At 41.5% G+C, this 21244-nt stretch overlaps 3 protein-coding genes across 12 annotated transcripts in view; 1 reads left to right on the top strand and 2 right to left on the bottom strand.

The window, feature by feature from the left end:
• MRPL22 (mitochondrial ribosomal protein L22) overlaps positions 1–13100 on the bottom strand; it is a 38693-nt gene extending 25593 nt beyond the window's left edge. The window contains exons 1-3 of one of the 6 annotated variants that reach the window (XM_082379166.1): positions 13011–13100; positions 10983–11299; positions 10866–10908 (exon numbers count right to left, since the gene is read on the bottom strand). In XM_082379166.1, the coding sequence (XP_082235292.1) occupies positions 10866–10908; positions 10983–11010 (71 nt within the window). In that variant the 5' untranslated portion in view covers positions 11011–11299; positions 13011–13100. The remainder of the gene's footprint in view (positions 1–10865; positions 10909–10982; positions 11300–13010) is intronic. The other 5 variants (XM_082379165.1, XM_082379168.1, XM_082379169.1 and 2 more) reach the window with 5 other exon arrangements.
• Positions 12617–21244, top strand: part of GEMIN5 (gem nuclear organelle associated protein 5) — a 41687-nt gene continuing 33059 nt past the window's right edge. For 2 of the 3 annotated variants that reach the window (XM_082379050.1, XM_082379049.1), the window contains exons 1-7: positions 12618–12875; positions 13688–13848; positions 14571–14752; positions 17586–17737; positions 17948–18067; positions 19468–19600; positions 20655–20820. In XM_082379050.1, coding sequence (XP_082235176.1) covers positions 12710–12875; positions 13688–13848; positions 14571–14752; positions 17586–17737; positions 17948–18067; positions 19468–19600; positions 20655–20820 — 1080 coding nt within the window. In that variant the 5' untranslated portion in view covers positions 12618–12709. Of the gene's footprint in view, positions 12876–13687; positions 13849–14570; positions 14753–17585; positions 17738–17947; positions 18068–19467; positions 19601–20654; positions 20821–21244 lie in introns of all 3 variants that reach the window. The other variant, XM_082379051.1, reaches the window with a different exon arrangement.
• CNOT8 (CCR4-NOT transcription complex subunit 8) overlaps positions 14907–21244 on the bottom strand; it is a 53717-nt gene continuing 47379 nt past the window's right edge. Inside the window, exons 7-8 of one of the 3 annotated variants that reach the window (XR_014241166.1) lie at positions 16176–16294; positions 14907–15727 (exon numbers count right to left, since the gene is read on the bottom strand). Coding sequence is in view for 2 of the 3 variants with exons in the window: in XM_082379157.1 (XP_082235283.1) it covers positions 16271–16294 (24 nt within the window). In the remaining variant the exon portion in view is untranslated. Of the gene's footprint in view, positions 16295–17753; positions 17775–21244 lie in introns of those variants that run through there. The other 2 variants (XM_082379157.1, XM_082379158.1) reach the window with 2 other exon arrangements.

The raw sequence follows: 21244 nt of genomic DNA, 5'->3' as shown, positions 1-21244 counted from the left end.
GATATATGTATATGTATAGCTGATTCACTTTGTTATAAAGCAGAAACTAACACACCATTGCAAAGCAATTATACTCCAATAAAGATGTTAAATTAATTAATTAATTAATTTTTTAAAAAAAGAATCCGCCTGCCAAAGCAGGGGACACGAGTTCGAGCCCTGGTCTGGGAAGATCCCACATGCCACGGAGCCCGTGCACCACAACTACTAGAGAATGCGCTCTAGAGCCCGTGAGCCACAACTACTCAGCCCATGTGCCACAACTACTGAAGCCCACACACCTAGAGCCCACGCTCCGCAAGAGAAGCCACCGCAATGAGAAGCCCGCGCACTGCAACAAAGAGTAGCCCCTGCTCCCCGCAACTAGAGAAAGCCCGTGGGCAGCAACGAAGACCCAATGCGGCCATCAATAAATAAATAAATTTATAAAGAAAAGGAATTAACAAATGATAGCATGGGTTATTGCTAGAATCCATTTCCTTCTGTAAAATTTCTTCCAACAAATATTAGATTTTAACTCTGCCTAGAGCTCTAGCTTACTGTTAGCATTCTAAAGAATGAAAATAAGTTAAAATCTTAAAAACAACAACAACAAAAAAGGCAACCAGGATCAACTTTTATCATTTTGAAACTCAAATATCACTACTGGTATTTACTATACCCTTTCATTTACTAGGAAACCCAAATCCCTTTAGCTTCACTGCATCTCTGTAAACTGGGTGAAGGAAGGTAGGCATGGACCACCACTCCAGAGCGCTTGTATACGAAACACACACAGGTTCCCACAGTACGGTGAGACTGCCTGAGCTCAAGCAGAAAGTGAATGGTATGCTGGAACTAGCATATGAATTTCCCTTCTCTCATTATTCTGGTGTTTTCTATCTACCAATACTTGAGGATTAAGTTTAAGTACCATGTTTCAAATCCTGCCCATAGTCATTAGGCATTGAAGAGTAGCAGATACAAGCCAAATTTTAGGATTAAGAGTTAACTCAGATAAGACAGAGTATCTGAAACTTCCTAAAGTCACAATTTGACAGAATACTTCCTCTTTGTTCCTCAAAGTTTACTTTGAAATTTAGTACAAGGTATACTCAAGTCCCAAGTGAAGATAATACTGGCCTCAGGCTCAATCTTAAGAAACTCATGTTATTAGATGCATCAAGGTAAAAAGTTCTTTGTTCCAAATTTACTTCAGATAACATTAATCCCACACTTGAGGCTGAATAAAAGAACATCCTCCCTCTTGCCTCCATTAAAATCTAAAATAAAAAGCTGAAGTGATATGTATATTCTCATAACTCAGTATAATTTTAGTACTTTGTGAAAGTCAAGGACAATCAAACAAGGAAACAAGAATTTAGCAAACAAAAAAAGTGAAAGCCCAGCAACCACGGACCATGATAAGCTCAGAGTTTTTCCGACCTCGGCATTATTGACATTTTAAGCAGGTCATTCTTTGTTGTGAGGGCTCTCCTGTGCCTGTCATAAGGATGCTTAGTGGCATCCCTCACCTCTACCCACTAGATGCCAGCAGCACCCCCTGCCTTGTGACAATCTTGCAGCGCCTCCAGATGTTGCCAAATGTCTCCTGGGGGGAGGTGAGAGGCAAAACTGCTCCCAATTGGAAGTCACTATTAGCTAAAGCAGCATTAAAACAAACAAACAAAAACAAAACGACAGTGCTAGTTTTTGCAGACTAGGGAGCATGACTTCTCTGTTCCAAAAGGTTCCAGTTATCACGCCATACACATGTGGATGCTTAGTAAGTCAGATTTTCTCACTCTGTAAAGCAATAATGACTAACTGCCTAAATTTTACATTCTTATTCATCAGAATAAGTGGGCCCTTAAGGCTGCCTGGCATTCCTACTGTATTTCTCTAGTCCATTTACTCTCCTAGCCCCTGTAGACAAACTTCATACCTCCTCCTTGCTAGTTAAACCTCCCATATCTCCTCCCTCATCCTCAGTCTCAGCTGATAATTGTGCTTATTCCCTGAGAAAATTGAACAATCAAAAGAGAACTTCCAGGGGACTTCCCTCAGTTAAGACTCTGAGCTCCCAATGCAGGGGGCCGGGGTTCAATTCCTGGTCAGAGAACTAGATCCCACATGCATGCCGCAACTAAGAAGCCGGCAAGCTGCTACTAAGGAGCCGGTGAGCTGCAACTAAGGAGCCTGCCGGCCGCAACTAAGAAGCAGGCGAGCCACAACTAAGAAGCCCGCCTGCTGCAACTAAGACCCAGCGCAACTAAAGAAATTTAATTAATTAATTAATTAATTGTTGCTTTAAAAAAAAAAGAAGAGAACTTCCACAAGCTCCCACCACCTAATCTATATACCCACCGGCATCCATAGCCATACACACTTACTATCTTCACTTGTTACTATGAATGCAAGTCTATGCCCTAATCAGGACCAATCTCGTCCCTTGCTCCCTAGATCCCATTTCTTCCCATCTACTCAAGGGCACTGCTTCGGCAATTCTTTCTTCCCCCTTTAAATCGTCAATTTTTCTTCTCTATTGGAACACTACCATCAGCAAACAAATATACTCTAATATCTCCCAACTTAACTGTCCCCTGACCACCTCCCTCTAGCTACTGCTGCAAAACTCCTTGATTGAGTTACCTAAACTCCCTGTCTCTAATCCCAGCCCTCCCATTCATCCTTAACCCTCTCCCATCATTCCACCAAAACTGCTTTATCAAGGTCGTCAAAGATACCTGTGTTGTAAAATCCAGTGGACAATTCTCAGTCCTCATCTGAGAATGATCTAAGTATCCCTGGTAAAAGGGCTCTCTGACTACCCAACAATTCCAGTGTTGGAGGGTGGTTCCTCACACCACCACTAAGTAATGCTCTGACACCAGCTGGGTGTCCTACAATTAAATTCAATTCTGACACTCTCTACCTGGGGACAGCATCACATTAAGGGCTCTGTCCCACAAGACGACCCTCCACTTCAGATGCCAATTACAAGCTCAGGTTGTTACCTGTGCTTCTGACCAACCGGCTATAAATCAAGAGGTTCTCATGATGCCCTTCTTGGGTTTGATTAATTTGCTAGACCAGCTCACAAAATTCAGGAAACCCATTTACTCACTAGATTACTGATTTTTTGTAAAAGATATGAATCAAAAGCCAAATGAGGAGACACACAGGGCAAAGTCCCAAACAAAGGAGCTTCCGTCTTCGTGAAACGTGGGGCCCAGCACAGTGGCACATAGAAGCATTCTGGCTCCCCACTCAGAAGCTCTCTGAACCCCCTCCTTCTGGCTTTCTATGGAGGCTTCATTACATAGGCAGGATTAACTAACTCATTGGCCTTTGGTAACTGATTCAACCTGCAGTCCTTCTCCCCTCCCTGGAAACCAGGAGGTTGTAGGACTAAAAGTTCCACCCCTCTGTTCATGGTTGGTTCCCCTAGCAACCAACCCCTATCCTTAGGTGCTTCCCCAAATTCACCTCACTAACATAAACCCAGTTGTGGTGGAAAGGGGCCATGTCAGGAATAACAAGACACCCATTTCACTTTATGGCTCTGAAGCCATAAACTGAGGACAAGAGAACAAATATGATGACAAAAGAAGCTACCATAACCCTATGGCTCAGGAAATTCCAAGGGTTTTGGGAGCTGTGAGCCAGAACCATGGACAAAGACAAAATATACATGAGAAATATATTGTGGCCTATTTGTCATAAATCGTAATATCACATCTGGTCACCTGCTCTTCCTTGAGGCACTTTCTTTACTTGAGTTCCAGGACACTACACACTCTGGGTTCTCCTCTCACCTCTCTAGACACTTCCCTAGTCTCCTTTGTTTTGTCCTCCTCAACCTGATCTGTAAATGCTGGCTGCCTCAGGTAGGAATCAATCCTTGGACTCTTGTGCTTTCTCTCTACTCTCATAGTGAAGTCAGCCAGACTCATGGCTTTTTAAATACTGTTCATACACTGATGACTCCCAAATCTGCAGGCCTTCTATGAACTCCCAACTCATATATCCAATTGCCTCCTCACATCTCTACTTGTATGCTTACCGGCGATCTCACACTTAACAAGCCCCAAACTGAGCTCCTGATAGTCTCCCAAAACTTGCTCCTCTGGAAGTCTTCCTACCTCAGCAAATGGTAACTCCACACTTCCATCTGCTCAGGTCGTAAACCCTGGTGTCACCCTTCTTTCTCACACCCCACATCCAATTCATCAACAGGTCCTGTCAGCTGTTGTTAATGCACTGCCAGAATCCAACCATTCGCCCACCTTCACAGCCACCCTAATCCAAGCCACCATAATCTCAAACTTGAAATATCCAATGGTCTCTACTTCTATCCTTGCTCCTCATCCCCACTCTGGCCTGTTCTGAACACAGAAAGAGCCACCACCCATAAACATAAGTGCGATCATATCACTCTTATACTGAAAACCCACCAATGGTTTTCCATCTCACTAAGAATAAAAACCAAAGTACTTACAATGATCCATAAGGCTCTACATGATCTCCTATTCCTTCTTCTGACCTCATCTCCTACTACCATCTCCCCTCCTCACTCACTGCTTTTGACCATACTAGGTATGTTCCCTCCTCAGGGCCTTTGCACTTATGTTCCATCTCTCTAGAATGGTGTTCACCCAGATGTTGGCATGCCTTGACAGCCTGCTCCCTGGTTTCTTTCAGATCTTTACGCAAATGCTATCTTAATAAGGCCTTTCCTATCTAAAACTGCAACCTCCCTCTTGTATACACACACTTCCTATTCCCATTCTCTGCTCTCATTTTCTCCTAAGCAGTTGTCACTATCTAATATACTCTGTATTTTACTTATTATTTGCCTCCCTCACTAGATTGTACACTCCATGAGAGCAATGATTATGTTCTTTGTTCACTACAAAATTCCTAGTGCTAGAATAGCCTGGCACACAGCAGACACTACATACATATTTGTAGAATGAATTCGAGAATACAGGGGACAGCCAAGTAATATAAATAAGAGGGCTGGGTATAGGAACCTATGTAAAAATTTCACATTTGGCTGGAAAATGAGGAAAACTTAAGAATATACATCCCATCTAAAGAGTGGTACACTCTTCTGCTCTAGAAAATTGTTGCCATGCTTTGCAATGTATAATAGAATCTAGAAACCTAGATTTTTATGAGAAAGCTACTACTTTTTAAACACTGATTGAAAAAGAAGGTTTTAAACACAATATAACATACAGACAAAGCATATCTGTAGGCTTGATTCATCAGACAGATCTCCAATCTGTAACCTCTCGGGGTAAGATAGCACAGCCCCAAAGTGGCTATTTAAAATGTTTCATTCTTCCCTGCCCCCATGTTACTCTTCTTTTTCATGATATAGCACATATTTATTCATTTATTTTTATTTTTATTTATACTTATATACTCTGGGGAGTTTGGCCCACTATAGAGGGGATGAGAACAAATTTTAAAAGTCACAATTCTCAGCAGAACAATTTTTAAAAAGAATCTGAGAATAAATCAAAAAGTTTATAAATATATTATTGTTCAACCTCCTAGTTCACAGATCTAACACCTTCCCTCAGAAAAGCTAGTGGAAGCCTCTGGTGTCAATAATCATGTGAAAATAAGGCATTAAACCTTTCAGATCACTACTGTATCATTCAGAGTAATAACAGTCATATTCTAGTGAGTAACTAACTGCATGGGTATATAAAGCTTCTAAAGCCCTCATTTTGTCCTAAGGAATACTTAAAAGAATTTGTATAATCAGCATAAACTATTCTATTACATAAAGCTGGAAATCTGTACCTATACTTAATTTGCCATTAGGATTCCTTCTTGGCACTGGAGTGGAAAAACCTGAATCTCAATTTCTGGCAATCTCTCAGACTACAACTTGCATCGGTTCAGGCTGACTGATGGTTCAACTTACACTTACTGACCAAGTAATAAGGATAGGGTACTACAGGTACTATTCTAGGTGATGGGAATGCAAAGAGACATAAAACCTATTTCCAGCCCTCAAGTGATTTAAAATTCAGTTAGAGAGATAAAGGATTAACCATAATGTGCAACAGGCATTAAAATGTCAGAAGTCACAGGAGGGCTGGGGTAATCAGGATGGCTTTGAGGAGTTGGGGTCTGAGCTGAGTGTTGAACAAAGTATGGACTTCCACATGCAGAAACCTGGGAAAAGAGCACTCCAGGTTAAAGGCATAGCAAAAGTAAAGGTGTGATTTACAGGGCATCTTTCTGAAAAAAAAAAGACCTGAAGATGATACAACAGCCCTCAGAATACAGTGGGCTGAATGGTGGCCCCAAAGATATGTGCACATCCTTACTCCCAGAATCTGTGAATAATACATTCTATAGAAAAGGAGGTAATTAAGTTAGGGATCTTGAGAGGAGGAGCTTATCCTGGATTATCTTGTTCGGCCCTAAATGTAAGTCTGTTTTTCTTAATGAGAAAGACGCAGAGAAAGTTTTGAAGCAGAAAAAAGGAGGGAAAGGTGAGGTGAAGACAGAGAGAAGCCGGAAGAGGCAAGGAATGGATTCTCCCCTATAGCCTCCAGAGGGAGTACAGCCCTACTGACACCTTGATTTTGCATTTCTGGCCTCCAGAACTGTGGGAGAATAAATTTCATTTGTTTTAAGTCACCCAGTTTGGGGTAATTTCTTACAGCAGCCCTAAGAAACTAATACAGAAACCTTTCAGATCCATGAGTTAGACTTGAAGGAGATACAAACTCTAATTGAAAGAAGAGTCTTGAGAGTGCTTTCAAAGGAATAAAGTGTCACATAAACAAGAGACTCACTAAACAAACATAAATATTATGGAATTGAAAATGTCCATCTATAAGGTCTCCTTGTTTTAGTGCATGGCCATTTTAGGGCTTATTGTCAAGCCTCAATACTGGTCAATTTTTCTTTTTTCAAAAGTAAATATCAGGGAATTTGCCTGGTGGTGCAGTGGTTAAAAATTTGCCTGCCAATGCAGGGGACACAGGTTCGATCCCTGGTCCAGGAAGATCCCACAAGCCACAGAGCAACTAAGCCCGTGTGCCACAACTACTGAGCCCATGCTCTAGAGCCCACGAGCCACAACTACTGAGCCCACACGCCACAACTACTGAAGCCCACACGCCTAGAGCCCGTGCTCCACAACAAGAGAAGCCACCGCAATGAGAAGCCCACGTACCGCAACAAAGAGTAGCCCCTGCTTGCCACAACTAGAGAAAGCCCGGGCACAGCAACGAAGACCCAGTGCAGCCAAAAATAAACTAAAAAAAAAAAAAAAAAAAGTAAATGTCAGGGAATTCCTTGGCGGTACAGTGCTTAGGACTCCATGCTTCCACGGCAGGGAGCACAGGTTCAGTTCCTGGTCGGGGAACTAAGAACCCACAAGCCACACAGCGCAGCCCACCCCCCTCAAAAACAAAAAGTAAATGTCAGCATACACTTGATTTCTATTTAAATCCTTTTAACTAAAACATTAAAATAAAAGATCATTAAATTATACCATTTTGATCATGGTTTGTGGTTCTTGGGGACTGTTGTCACTTTTAGGAAATACAACCTGAAGTGATTAGGAGTAAAGTACCATAACGTGTACAATTCACTTTCAAATGATTCAAGGAAAAAAGCATGTATATTTATAGAGTTATGTTTACAACTGATGAATCCAGCTGAAGGACACTGTAATCTTTCAACTTTCCTGTAGGACTGAAATTTTTCAAAGTATATTGAGGAAAATATTTCACCCATTAACACAAGGGTCACTGCCTGACACACTTTCCAACATACTTTACACCACTAATCATTACTGTGTAGTTACGTTTATTATTGTGTATCATTATTGTCCTTTTGTTTAGTTATGATGTCCCAGTGCAAAGATTCCTATACTAAGGATTATGAAATTACAAGCCAAACTATGAATGTGATATGCATTTTTCTGGGAACATTTCTTGTGGCTTTCTTCATACTCTCAAAGAGGTCTGTGACTCAAATTTAAGAACCACTGTCCTAAAGGGCAAGGAATCACAAGCCCTCAGATCATAGGGTAAGATTTATTTAAGAGAGCACAAATCAGCGGGTCTGTCAAATCTGCCGGCCATGACAATCAGAACACTGAAAGCATTGATGCATAAAAACAAGAGATAATTTCTACCCCTTACACTGGAAAAGTCTCTTAAGAGTGACTCAACTGACCAGGCTAATGTATATTTCAGTTTCTTATCTTCCTGCCAATTGTTCTACAAAAGTAGGGCTGATAAATGAAATATGTAGTCTCATCTAAGAGTGTTAAGTAGCTACTGATTGGTTCCAGCATTAAATCTGATTCCTCTCAAACAACTTCACAGCAATATCATCCCCAGTCAAAACACCTCCACAGTGCCAGGCGCTAAAATAGACATTTAACGTATTAGTCTCTTAGTTCTCACAACCATCCTTGAAGTTAAATATTATCCTCATTTTTTGATATGAGGAAACTGAGCCTCACAGAAGTTAAGCAAATGGCCCAAGACCACAATACTTGTACCTGACAGAGACCTGAAATCCAGCTCTATCACCTGAAGCCCAGTGTTTATTCAAATATATCACACTGTTCTCATCATTTATCCACCAAACTGCTGACTCATGACATTTCCAACTTGGTTTTTCTTATGGAGAATTTTAACCTATGTACAGCTTAGTAACCAGTGCCTTCAAACTTTTAAACCACCAAAATATACTCTTCACTCTTTAAACTTAAACTCACCTCTTCCAGAAAGACTCCCCCGACAAACCCCTTCAGGGCTCATCACTCAGTCCCTCCCATGATGTGATACAGCACTATTTTGAGCCAGAGAATTTTCTGTTTAGATCCTAGGTTTGCCATGTAACCTTCAGTAAGTCACAAAAATTCCCAAATGCTTGCATCAGTAAAATGGGAGACTTGAAATTCAAAGGTTGGAAATTGTCAGTCTGCTACCAAATATAGCCTGCAGAAAAGTTTTATTCGGTCAGCAGCATTTTTTTAATCCAATTCAATGCCTTTAGAGGAGAAATGCACGCTATGACTGCCACAGGCCCTACCACTCTCTTTTTACAAAGACCACTTCTCCTAGTTCATTCATTTCTATTACCTGTCTGGCAATTGGTATGTAATTACATTTCCAACCACTGAATGAGATATCTCTAAAATTTTACACGGTCATCATAAGCATTAGTTATGCCTTTTCTACTTAGCTTTCATGTGGTCATTTCCCCACTAGAAAGTTCAGAATGGGGACTTGTAAAATCATATAACTTCAAAATTAGAAAGAGCCTCCAAGACTACCTAGCAAAATCCAACCCTCTTGTATTACACAGATGACAAGACTGAAGCCAAACTGCTTTAGTTACTTGCTCAGAGCTTCCCAATATAAGTCAGTGTGGGACAATTTAAATCAACAAAAATCAACAAAATATTCACTTTGTGCAAGACCCTATACTGGAGCTACAAAAAGAAACAAGAAGTGCCCCTAACTGTCCAGGATACACAAGGTAGCAGAGGACACAGACACATATATATGAGGCCATTATTTAAGGAACACATACTAAAGGAAAGGAGAAATTGATTTCTTTCATTTTTAGTGAGATCATGAAGGGGAAACAGTTAAAGAGGAGTCTGAATAATGAGAACTGCTGTTATTGACAGAAAGTGAGGGAAAAGCATGAAAAACCAAGAAACAAGTAAAGGCACAGCATACTCAGAAAAAGTAAGTAAATCAGCATGGCTGGGGGTAGAGTGATAGAAGATAATCTACGAAAGCAGTGAAGACAAATCCTAAGTGCCAGTACTTCCTACTTTCTTCTTTAGCCCACCTCTTCCTCCCTCGAGCCGAGAATCTAAGACAAAGCTAGATATAAGGGGAACTCAATAGTAGTTTATAATGATAAAAACACTAATGGCAGCTAAGATTTAGGGCGGGATTATTATACACCATGCACTGAACAAAACACTTCATAAGCCTTATCTCATTTAATCCTGATTAAAAATCTATGAGGTAGTACTAATTTTCCTCTCATATCAGAGAAGATAACTGAAGCTTAGGAAGAATAAGTAACTTTTCCAAAATCGCAGTTAAAATGTGGACTCACACTCAACTTATCTGTCTCCAAAGTCTATGGACTAAACCAAAATTAATGTTAATACATCGATCAGAAAATTTACAATCAGATTATCAACCTTCAAAGAGCCACAGCTGTACCACAGAAGAAGAACAATGAGAAGGGAGCAGAGAAAGCCTCTTGCCAGTACTGACTTCAGCTGCGTTCCCTAACCTTAAAGAACGCTTTGTCCTGAGGTCAAAGAATGCTCTAAAAATACAGTATAAAGCTTCAAAAGTCCTGTAACTGAGGGACCTTGGGCAACTTACTTTACTTGGCGGGCTTCAATTTCCTTGTCTGAAAAAATGGGTATAGCAGTACCTACACTACGTAGGATGCTCTGAGAAAGAGATAAGGCGTACAAAGATTTTAACACAATGTCAGGCACGATGTAAACCGCATCTGTCTACAATACAGTCCCTGCCCATATAAGCAAATAATTACAGAGATAACTAGAAAAGTACGCTCCCAATTTGGGTGGGAGAATCTAACCATATCCAAAAAGATCAGAAAAGAGTGTTCAGAAAAGACATTTACAACGTCCCTTCGGTCATAGATAATCCTGATACCCGCAGGGCTATGCAATACGGCGGTGAAAACACAGGGTGGCAAAGCAGAGACTCTGGCTGTCTCGTTCGCTAGCCTCAGAGCCTAAAGCAGAGCCTGGCACTTAGGCTCTAAGTAACTGAGACTAGTAAGACTGAGGCTTGGACCCTTCCCTAACTCCGAGGCGAAAGACTTACCCCAAGGCCAGCTTCCCCCTCAGATTCTGCATCCATAACGCACCTGCAATATCAACACACGCCGTCAATTCAGACTCCCACCTCACTCCCTTCCTCCACCCACCAAAAAATCCTTACCCAAACGATCCAGTATTGCCGCCACCATCTTGCTCCCTCCCTCTACGGAAGCCTCCGAGTTCAGATGCCGTGTGGGCAAAACGCATGCGCAATTCTCCGGATTTAAACCCCTCTTATCGCGAGACCGAGCTGCACCGACACCCGAGGTGTTGTCATGGAGACCGTGAACACGCGGCCGGCGCTTGGTCAGACCAGCGCCGGTGTGGTCAGACCAGCCTTGCTTGGGAATGAATTACTTAGCAAAGGTCAAAGACTAGCGAGTTTCCGAAAATTCGTCGGGATCCAGAAAAACTGCGAAGCCTCACCTCACAAATGGTCTGAAAGGATTAGGAAAACAGAGACAGTGAACCAAGCCAACTAACCTGGGAGGGCTTCAGGTTTCTCTAAAGAACTAAGTATCCCTACGGCACAGGCTTGTGAAGATCACTAGAGATTGTGTGAAAGCTCTTTTAAAGAACAAACATACAAACTACTATGTATAAAATAAATAAGCTACAAGGATATTTTGTACAACACAGGAAATATAGCCAATATTTTATAATAACTTTAAATGGAGTATAATCTTTAAATATTGTGAATCACTATGTTATACACCTGAAACTAATATTGCAAATCAACTATACTTCAATAAATAAATAAAAATAAAGAACGAACAGTTCAAATACAAAGTATGATGCTAATCTCCAGGTTGACCTCCAAGAGATAAGAGTTAATAATCAGCAGGCACTTGTTACCATATATGGCCAGCAGGCATTTCACTAAATCTCATGTATTCCTCACAGCAATCCAATTAGACCTGTATTATCAGGTCTTCAATTGAAAAAAAAGATTTAGGATAGGTTAAAATCTCTCAGATAATAACTGGCAAAAACTGGTCAATCTAGGGTTGGGTGCCTCCAAAGTTAGTGCTCCCACCCACATCCGAATAAGTAAATGTATATATATATATGTATATATATCTTCATTAGCATAGACAGCTCAGGTTTCGTTTGCTACATATGCAAGAGTTCCAGGTATCCAATGCAAACAAGCAATACGGAGTAGAAGAGTGTAAGCGCAGAAACTGAGCATTTTAGGACGTTTGAGTTGGAAGGAAACTTTGGTTCTTTTTCCTCCACAGCACTTAACACATACAGTCCCTTCATAGAGTTGGTACTTAATCAGATCAAAAGAGAGTCACTCTATTCTGCTGCTTCTTGAGTATCAAAAACCAGAGCCAGAATTTCCACCCAGTTGCAGAAACCCTTGTTTTTGATTTCTGATTCGAACTTTTATCTTTTTGTTAATTGGCTTCTTGTAGATACGTTTAAAGCATCTCCAGAGCTACCAAGGCGCCCCGGCACATAGCTTTAAAAAAATATTTGATGGGATAGGGTTGAACAGGTCCAGAGAATAAACCAGCAGTGCGGGGAGGTGACTCCATCAGTCTAACCTCTTAATTAACCTTCCTTGCTGTAGCAAGTGACAATACCTAACCAGCAGCACCAGACCCTCCAGCCGCAGGCGGCATTGGTGGGGCAAAGAGCCGCCCGCGGAGCCCAGCCTTTCCCAGCCCCGAGGCCGCAGGAGCGGCGCGCGCAGTGAGACCTGGACCTCCGCGCGCGCCGTAGCGGCGGGCCCCAAGAGGCGGGGCTGTAAATTAACACCGCCCCCTTCCCGGCTCCGGCGTAGGGCTACGAACTGTCTGCCTCAGAGCCTTCTTCACTCATCCCTGGTTGCTCGTGATCATGGGACAGGAACCGCGCACGCTGCCGCCCTCCCCTAACTGGTACTGCTCCCGATGCAGCGATGCCGTGCCCGGGGGCCTCTTCGGCTTCGCGGCGCGGACCTCTGTCTTCCTTGTCCGCGTGGGCCCGGGAGCGGACGTGATCCCAGGGACGTCCCCATTTCGAGGTAATTCCCCACCTCTTGGCCCCCGCCTTCCTGCACTAATTGCGTTCCCCAGGGGCGCCGAGTGGGCGTGTCCAGCCACCCCCCTCTCTATAGATGGGGAAACTGAGACTCGGGCAGGGAGAAGGGTCTGCTCACGGTCATCTAAACTGAGTCGTGTCCCGGTCTCCAAGGTTGGCTGTTCACCACGCTGTGGCTGAGTGATCCCGCCTCCTGGCGCTCTCACGTGGATCCGCTGGCTTACTGAAAACTTATCCATGTGTCTCGCCAGGCATTTATAACACCTAGGCCTTCCTCCCCAACCCAGTGCGTGCGGGACCCCTGAGAGCCTTCCTGGGGTTGGGTGCTGCCTACAGCTCCAGGTCCTAAGAGAGATCCTACAAATATATGATACTCATTTCTGTAAGATGAATGACTTGAGCCGGATGCTTTCAGGCTCCAAACTAGGTTTTGATTATGCCTTGGGATATGGCATGCCAGATATTTATTCTTTTCCAAATGACTTCTGGCCAGATCTAAATAGGAATCCCTTTTACATTCTTCACTTGAGCTGCTCCTCAGCCTAAGAATTAGGCACATCAAGTGATATGAATGGTATTTTACAGTTGAGAAGACTGAGGCCCAAGAAGATAAAAAAACTTGTCTGAAGTCAGGTGGCAGAGCCAATACCAACACTTGGGGTTTCTGATTGTGAGTCCCTGGAAATTTTTGTTATTCCATGGGATAAGTGAGGCCCCAATCACCATCTAACAGCAGAAGGATTCTGCCAGGAATCCTTGGTAGCACTTTAATCTGGAGTCTGGTTTTGCTTGAAGTCATAGGGGAGTTGGTGGGACACACCGAAAGGGTGTCTGGCTTCACGTTTTGTCATCACCCGGGTCAATACAACCTCTGCGCCACCAGCTCCGATGACGGGACTGTGAAAATCTGGGATGTAGAGACAAAAACAGTTGTGACGGAACATGCGCTCCATCAGGTACCATGACTTGCTGGTTTCTCAGACCATTATTATTTATCTGTGCCAGAGTTCTCTTCCTTCAAGTATAGTTTTGCTAGCTCATCTGCTCAAGGTAACTTTTATAATTGTGTTTGTTGATTAGATTAGAAGCTCTATATTGTAAGGTACCTCAAAACTTTTTTGGAAGGAGATGCATATAAATCAGAGGTCAGCAAACTGCACTGCTGCCTGCTTTTGTGAATTCTTTCATTGGAATACAATCACAGTCATTCATTTAAGTACTGTCTACAATTTTAAGTATTGGCTGCTTGCACAGTACCGTGGCAGAGTTGAGTAGTTACAACAGAGACAATATGGCCCACATAATCTGAAATATTTACTCTCTGGCACTTTACCATGAAAAAGACTCCTGATATAAACTGTAAGTGAATGAAACTTGTTTCCAAACTAGATGTTTAATTGATATACCTGCCTAGAGAATGTAGGAAAGGACTCAGTTAATCTTAGTAAGAACTTTGCTTTAATCTGTCAAAGAAAGAAATTTTTTAAATGGCTCCTTGATCCCCAGTAGCCTAAATTCTCCTATCATTTGGTTATAATGTAGTCTTGCTCTACAAGTGGTCCTGACAGTATTTATTAAGTACCTATAATGTGCCTAGCATTATACAGGTTAAAAACTAAGTAAAAAAAATTCAGCATTGACAAATGAAAAGCAAAGATATCTTTGTTTTGTTTTAAAGCATACAATATCAGCATTGCATTGGTCTCCTCTAGTAAAGGATTTACTAGTATCTGGAGATGAAAAAGGAGTAGTTTTCTGTTACTGGCTTAACAGAAATGACAGCCAGCACCTCTTTATAGAACCCAGGACAATTTTCTGTCTTACTTGCTCACCTCATCATGAAGATTTAGTAGCCATTGGGTAAGTACTATGCCATCTGCATTGATGATCTATTTTTATGATCTTATTCTGCATTTTCTTTGCCTTCTCCTGTCGCTTTATTCCTCAGAGAAAACCATTTACAGGTATTAACCACTCTCTCTTCATCCCTGGTATCATTTATTCTTGTGACCTCTGGGTCCTCACTGTCTCTCCCATTCTATTTTTATTTCCTTGGTTTCCATGATACTGTACTTTACTCATTCTTCATATCTGATTTCTTCAGTCAACCTCCAAATGTCAGAAATGTCCTCTTTCATCTTTTTTCCCTCCATACTTACCCTTGGTTATAACATTTACTCCCAAAGTGTCAAATGACTCAGCTCTGTCTCTGGTTCTCAGCTCTCCCACTCAATTGGGAAAGCGATCTGGCATTGGGATCTGTCTCCCCAGTGATCACCAAGGTTGTTTCACACGAGCTGCCTGAGAGCGCAATCCCCACTCCTTCACCACTCCATTTACTTCTCTCCCAAAGATGTTCATTCTCTCTAGTTTGAAGACTAGACATAAGCACAAGAATGTAGGAGGAGAAAGTTCAACTGGAGTGGATTCAAGAGACTGGGAGGTGAGGTAGATACACATGGAGACAACTTTTCCACAGTTTGTTGTGACAACGTGCATATAGACATGAAGCCAGAGGAGGTGTATGGGGGTCAAGGGAGTATTAAATGGAAGATAACAAAGGCATGTTTTTATGCTGATGCTGAGGCAGAAAAAGGGGAGCCTGTGGCAGGGGTGAACAGTGAAGAATACATGAGTGATAATGGGAGGTCAACAGGGAACTGGATCCAGACCACAAGTAGAAAGAACAGCTGAGAATGTGGAAATAGGTGCAAGTAGGTTCACAGATCTTGTTGGAAGAGGAGGGCGTTTCATTCTGATGGCTGCTGATTTTCTTAGGCAGAAAGAGGTGGAGAAGAAGTCAGAGGTGGAGTCAAGTTCAGGGTGGGGAAGGAGCTGGATGCAGGAAGAAGGTATGAAAACAGTCATCTCAGAGAAGAGGAAAATGAACTTACTGAGAGAAACTGCAGGTCCTGTGGTCCTGGCTGAGTGCCAAGCCAAGGATCGTGGTCATGAATTTTAAGTAAACTACTCAAACTGGTTGAGAAAGGAGATGGTTGGATTCAACCAGGTTTGGGGTTTTGTGGAGTAAATACCCCTGAGAGAAAGGGGGAACAAAGGAGATAAGGGTGTTTTTTAAGGAGTGATTATAATGATGGATCATGAAATCTGCACTGCATGGGGAGAAGGGCAGGAAGACAGGTGTGGGTGAGTTAACAGTGAAAATGGAAGGGGTCTGTGATTGGAGGTCTCCATGAAATGGGAGCATTGTCTTGGTGGGAGTACAAGAGAGGGAGCAGAAAGGGTGGTAGGCAGGGGTCAGAGAAGGGTGAATCAAACTGACCTTGAAAGATGAGCAGGAATTCAGAAGAAGAGAAGAGTCTTTCAGGTGGAAGACAATCAAACAGGATTGAATCAGAATTTGTTTTTAGAGGTTCTTCAAAACAGTCCCTGACGTCTTGACTGAAATTGCAAAACAGGTTGATCACATGACTATTAGGTTATATATCTTGATGGTTTTTCAAAGTCTGTGTCTTCAGAGATTTGATATATTCTATGATTTCATTTTTTTTAAGTAAAGCTGTAATGGGGAAAATTTTTTTTAATAAAAGGAGAAAAATAAATAAAGCTGTAATGGTATTTTTCCCTGTAGGACTGTCTAGTGTATAGGAAATGTAAACAGGTATGTCCACTTTGGAGAGCAATTTTGCACTTTCTAGTAAAGCAAAAATATGTATATCTTAACATCCTATTACTAGGCATCAAACCTGAAACTGGCTTAAGTGTGTATAAAATTATTAATAGCATTTTTTGCTTGTGATAGTAAAAACCAAATGGAAGCCCTTCAAAAGGAAAATGAGTAACTAAACTTGTGGTATATTCATACGGTGGAGTACTATGCAATAGTATAAACGACTGACCAGGAACTAGAGTTACACGTGTCAACATGAATGACTCACAAAAAGAATGAGTGAAAAAAGCAAGCTACAGAAAAACAGACAACATGATACCATTTATATGAAGTCTCTAAATGTACAAAGTAATTCTGTATCTTATTTAGGAATATATACAAAGAAGGGCTAGGACTAATGTAACACAAAATTTAGGAATAGCAGTTTACCTCTGGGGAAGAAAGGGAGAGAGGTTTGATTGGGGCGGGATGTACAGAGGACTTCAACTGTATTGGTAATATTTTTTTTCTTAAGCTAGAGAGTAGATATTTCTTGTGTCTGAAATACTTCATCATTAAAAAAAAAAACACTATTACAATTTCTAAGTTTCTTCTGAATTCAAAAAATGACAGCCTTGGAATATCCAGATCTAGAAGTTAGAATTCTGCAGCTTTTGTTAGAAAAGTAAGATCATTTGTAAAACTAAGGAGATATTTTTAGTTTATTAGGACAAATTCATTTCCAATTAGGGAAATTGCTGGGCCCCTGTCAGAACTATTCTTCTGTAAGTTCCCCCTGAGCACAGGCATGGTCCACTGTTTGACCTTCATGCCAGGCAGTGTGTATAGTATAACTTAATGCCAGGAGTTTGGCATGGGGGAGGGTTTTTTTAAAAACCAGAAAACATGAAATAAGTACTTTGGAATAAGGACAGAACAAGATTATTTCTTGCTCTTTTTCCTTCCCCCCACCCCAAATGCACTTAACTTTTAGAAATGCACAATAACTCCTAAGCCAAAATGTTTCCTAGAAAGACAGTCTGTCTTCATTTTTCAGTAGTATTTCTAACTCTTGTTTTTTAGCTACAAGGATGGCATAGTGGTTATAATTGACATCAGCAAGAAAGGAGAAGTTATACACAGGCTTCGAGGCCACGATGATGAGATCCACTCCATAGCCTGGTGCCCCCTGCCTGGTGAAGATTGTTTATCCATAAATCAAGGGGAAAATTCAGGTAGAGATGATTTAAGAGGGTTCAGTACTCTTTAGACCTAAAGAACAAAGTGGGTAGAATAGTATAATTTGAATTATGTTTAAAACTAGATTTTACAGATCAAATCTATGAAAACAGTAACTAAGTTTCAGGAACCCTTGCAAACTAATTTTTCTTTGGTAAGTGCATGTTTAATGCAAATTAAAAACAAAATTACCATCTCTACCCTAGAAGAACTTGAAATCCCCAATGGGAAAGTTATAGCACAGACTCCAGTAAAAAAAGGCTGCTACTTAGCCACTGGAAGCAAAGATCAGACCATTCGTATCTGGAGCTGCTCTAGAGGCCGAGGTAAGACTGACATTTAACGTTTCCTTTGTGATATAACCTATTATCAATCCAGTAGAAGTAGAAGCTTATTATTTCTTGTTATCCTCAGTGTGTGTCATCTGTCAGAAAGCAGTTCTTTACTTTTCTATCCAGAAAGTTTTAGCCTGGGCTAGAACTCTCTGCACTCTGAACATCTGGCTTTGGTGTTGGCAATGAGGTTTTCTATTGCATTCACAGAAAGATCACTGTTTGGCCTGGAGGGCAAGATGTTTGTTATGAGAATGGGAATATCTAAACTTGGCAAGGCCTGGATCAAAGAAATGGAAAAGATCTCTAGAGCTAGAGCTTTTAATGCACAAATGCAGAATTAATAATGTATACCTAATATAGAAGTACCTGTTTAAATGTAAAAGCTCACTTTACCCAAATTACATAGACCCTCAGTCATCTAGCTTTCCCAAGCTTCTCTTCGAACAGAACTTTTACCTTAAGTTTATATTGAATAGATTGAGAGGAACTCCAGGCAGAATGAATTCTACCTTTACAGTAAAAATCTAGCTTTTCTCTTTATAGCAGTCTTCTTTCTCCAATTTATGTAAAACCATGGAAGTTTTTTCATCTTTGTCCAAATGCATTAGTACACGTAAAGCAAGTAGCACAGTGCTTGGCACATAGTTAGGGTTCAGTCAGTGGTAACTAGTAGTATAATTTTGGAAAGCAGAATTTTTTAAGGTTTGTGGACTGCTTTTGGACACACTTTGTTTGGCTGATACTCCCTAGTGGGGACAACATCCGGCTAGGAATCCCTCCAAAAGGGTAATCTCTGAACTTACAGATGTCTAATACAATGGTATTCAATTCTGGTCATGCAGCAGAATCAGCTGGAGGTGCCTGCACCCCACCTCGAATCTGCTGAATCAGAATCTCTAGGGGTAGAGCCCTGGCATATGTATTTTTAGAAGCGCCAGTGGTAGTTCTCATACACAGCAGGGACTAAGAACATCTGGTCAGTAGCATGTCAGGAGTGGAGAATTTACCACCGCAACTGCCAAATTTGTCCCCTTTGTTGGATTTCTTGCCAACTAGAAGATGGAGTCCTACTCTCTGTCCTTCCAACTTTGAAGAATCTTGGGTTGTGTTACCACCTGGGTTCTCAATCCCAGTTGGAACCTTATTTTCCCAGACACACCATATTCTTAATGTTTAAGTTGCCAAGACAGCCTGTAAGAGCTTGTTTGACCAAAATTTGCTAGACTGGTATTAACCACTATATGTGTAAATTTCCATGAGAAAATGAGGTCTGAATTCTAAGCAACCAAACTAACAAACTTTTAAACATGAACTGTATTGTGAACTGCTGGTGGCTTCATGCATGTACTTTCATTGTCTTGACTGTCCATGGACCTTCTTTTAATCTGCAGGGGTGATGACTTTGAAATTGCCCTTTCTGAAGAGAAGAGGAGGGGGTATAGACCCAACTGTTAAAGAGCGCCTTTGGTTGACACTCCATTGGCCCAAGGGTCAGCCAACACAGCTGGTATCCAGCTGTTTTGGGTAAGTCTTTTTGGTCATGCTCTCTGACATATTTTGTTCTCCTCTCTAGCCTCAGGAATTCCTGGGCTTCTCTTTCTAGACACAGAAGACGGAGAAAGCAATGACTAAGGTTTATATTATAATGGGCCATTTGTAATGGAAAAATCATGGAACTAATACCTGTGCTGTCTAATAAGAGTTGTGAAAAGATCAAATAAGTACGGCCTGGTGGTTAAGTGTGGACTCTGAAGTCAGGCGGAACTGAATTTCAGAATCAGTCTGTTACTTACCGGCTGTTCATAAGCAAGACCCTTCACTTTTCTGAGCTTCAGTGACTTCACATGAAAAAAGGGGAGGATGTAAGTGTTTCCTCTCTCTTAGGATGATTATGGCCATTCATTAAGCAAAATTTATTGAGCACCAGCTTCTAGTTGCTTGAGATGATAAGTGAATTTAACAGACAAGTTCCCTGCTTTTAAATGAGGTAATACAGGCAAAGCATATAGAAATACCCCAAAGTGTTAGTCACAACCCAACTACCCCCACTGCTCCAAAAAAGACATACTATGTCTTAAAGCCTTTGTGGCTCTGCAAATTATGGTGGCATTTTATAATTAAAGCTGTTAGGAAAATCTGTTCAAAAGGTAGTCCCGTACATTTGTATGATTCAGAAAGAATGAAAGGATATAGTAAAGCTCCCTTTTTGTTTTTTTTAATATTTCGGCCACACCACACAGCTTGCGGGATCTCAGTTTCCCAACCAGGGACTGAACCTGTGCCGCCGCAGTGAAAGCACCAAGTCCTAACGACTAGACCACCAGGGAACTCCAAAGCTCCCTCTCCACCTCTGTCTTCGCTACTTGGCTCCCCTCCCCATAGGCAGTGACTTTTTTTGTTTTTGTGTGTGTTTTTCCAGAGATATTTTGTGCCTATTTCAGAATATGTAATTTTTATTTCCTTAAAGGAACAATGAACAGAAATTATTTTGCAGCTGAGGGCCCACACTCTCTGGCCCAAAATCACTTGTTTTCAGATTGCTCATGAAAGAGAACTAATACTTATTTTTCCTTCACAGAGGCGAACTGCTACTATGGGATCTCTCTCAGTCTTGGAGACGGAAATATACCCTCTTTAGTGCTTCATCAGAAGGGCAGAATCATTCAAGAATTGTGTTTAATTTATGTTCTCTACAAACTGAAGATGACAAACAGCTGCTGCTTTCCACATCAATGGACAGAGATGTAAGAACAGCTTATTTTGCATTCAGCACTGTACAGCAGTGATTGAGGACTTGCATGGGATTAGAGGGCTTTTTCAAATCATACATCATTTCTCACACCTCACCTTGCCCCCATGTTCCAATTTCAGAGTTACTGTTACTGATTGGCATTAAATACATTAGCAGCAGAAAAGCAGGGGAAAGCTGAGGAACCACCAAGATGCCTTTTTGTTAAAGCGGTACAACAAGGAAGAGTAGATGTGTCCACGGAAGGCTGTGTGAGATCATCAAGCCTGAGCTTTCAAATACCCTCATCTATGGTTCAGGAAGCAGAGCCATCTTCTCCCGGCACAGTCTCTATAAGAGACAATTGGCTTTACTTGAGACACCTTTCTGTTTTACAATAAGCTAGGCTTGTTTGACAGACCGTTTTCTTCCAAGTCACT

This window comes from Balaenoptera borealis (assembly GCF_965194805.1).
Source record: "Balaenoptera borealis genome assembly, chromosome: 2".
In the NCBI taxonomy this organism is placed as follows: Eukaryota; Metazoa; Chordata; class Mammalia; order Artiodactyla; family Balaenopteridae; genus Balaenoptera; species Balaenoptera borealis.
Note: the sequence above shows the minus strand (reverse complement) of the source record. Positions and strands in the feature narration are given on the sequence as shown.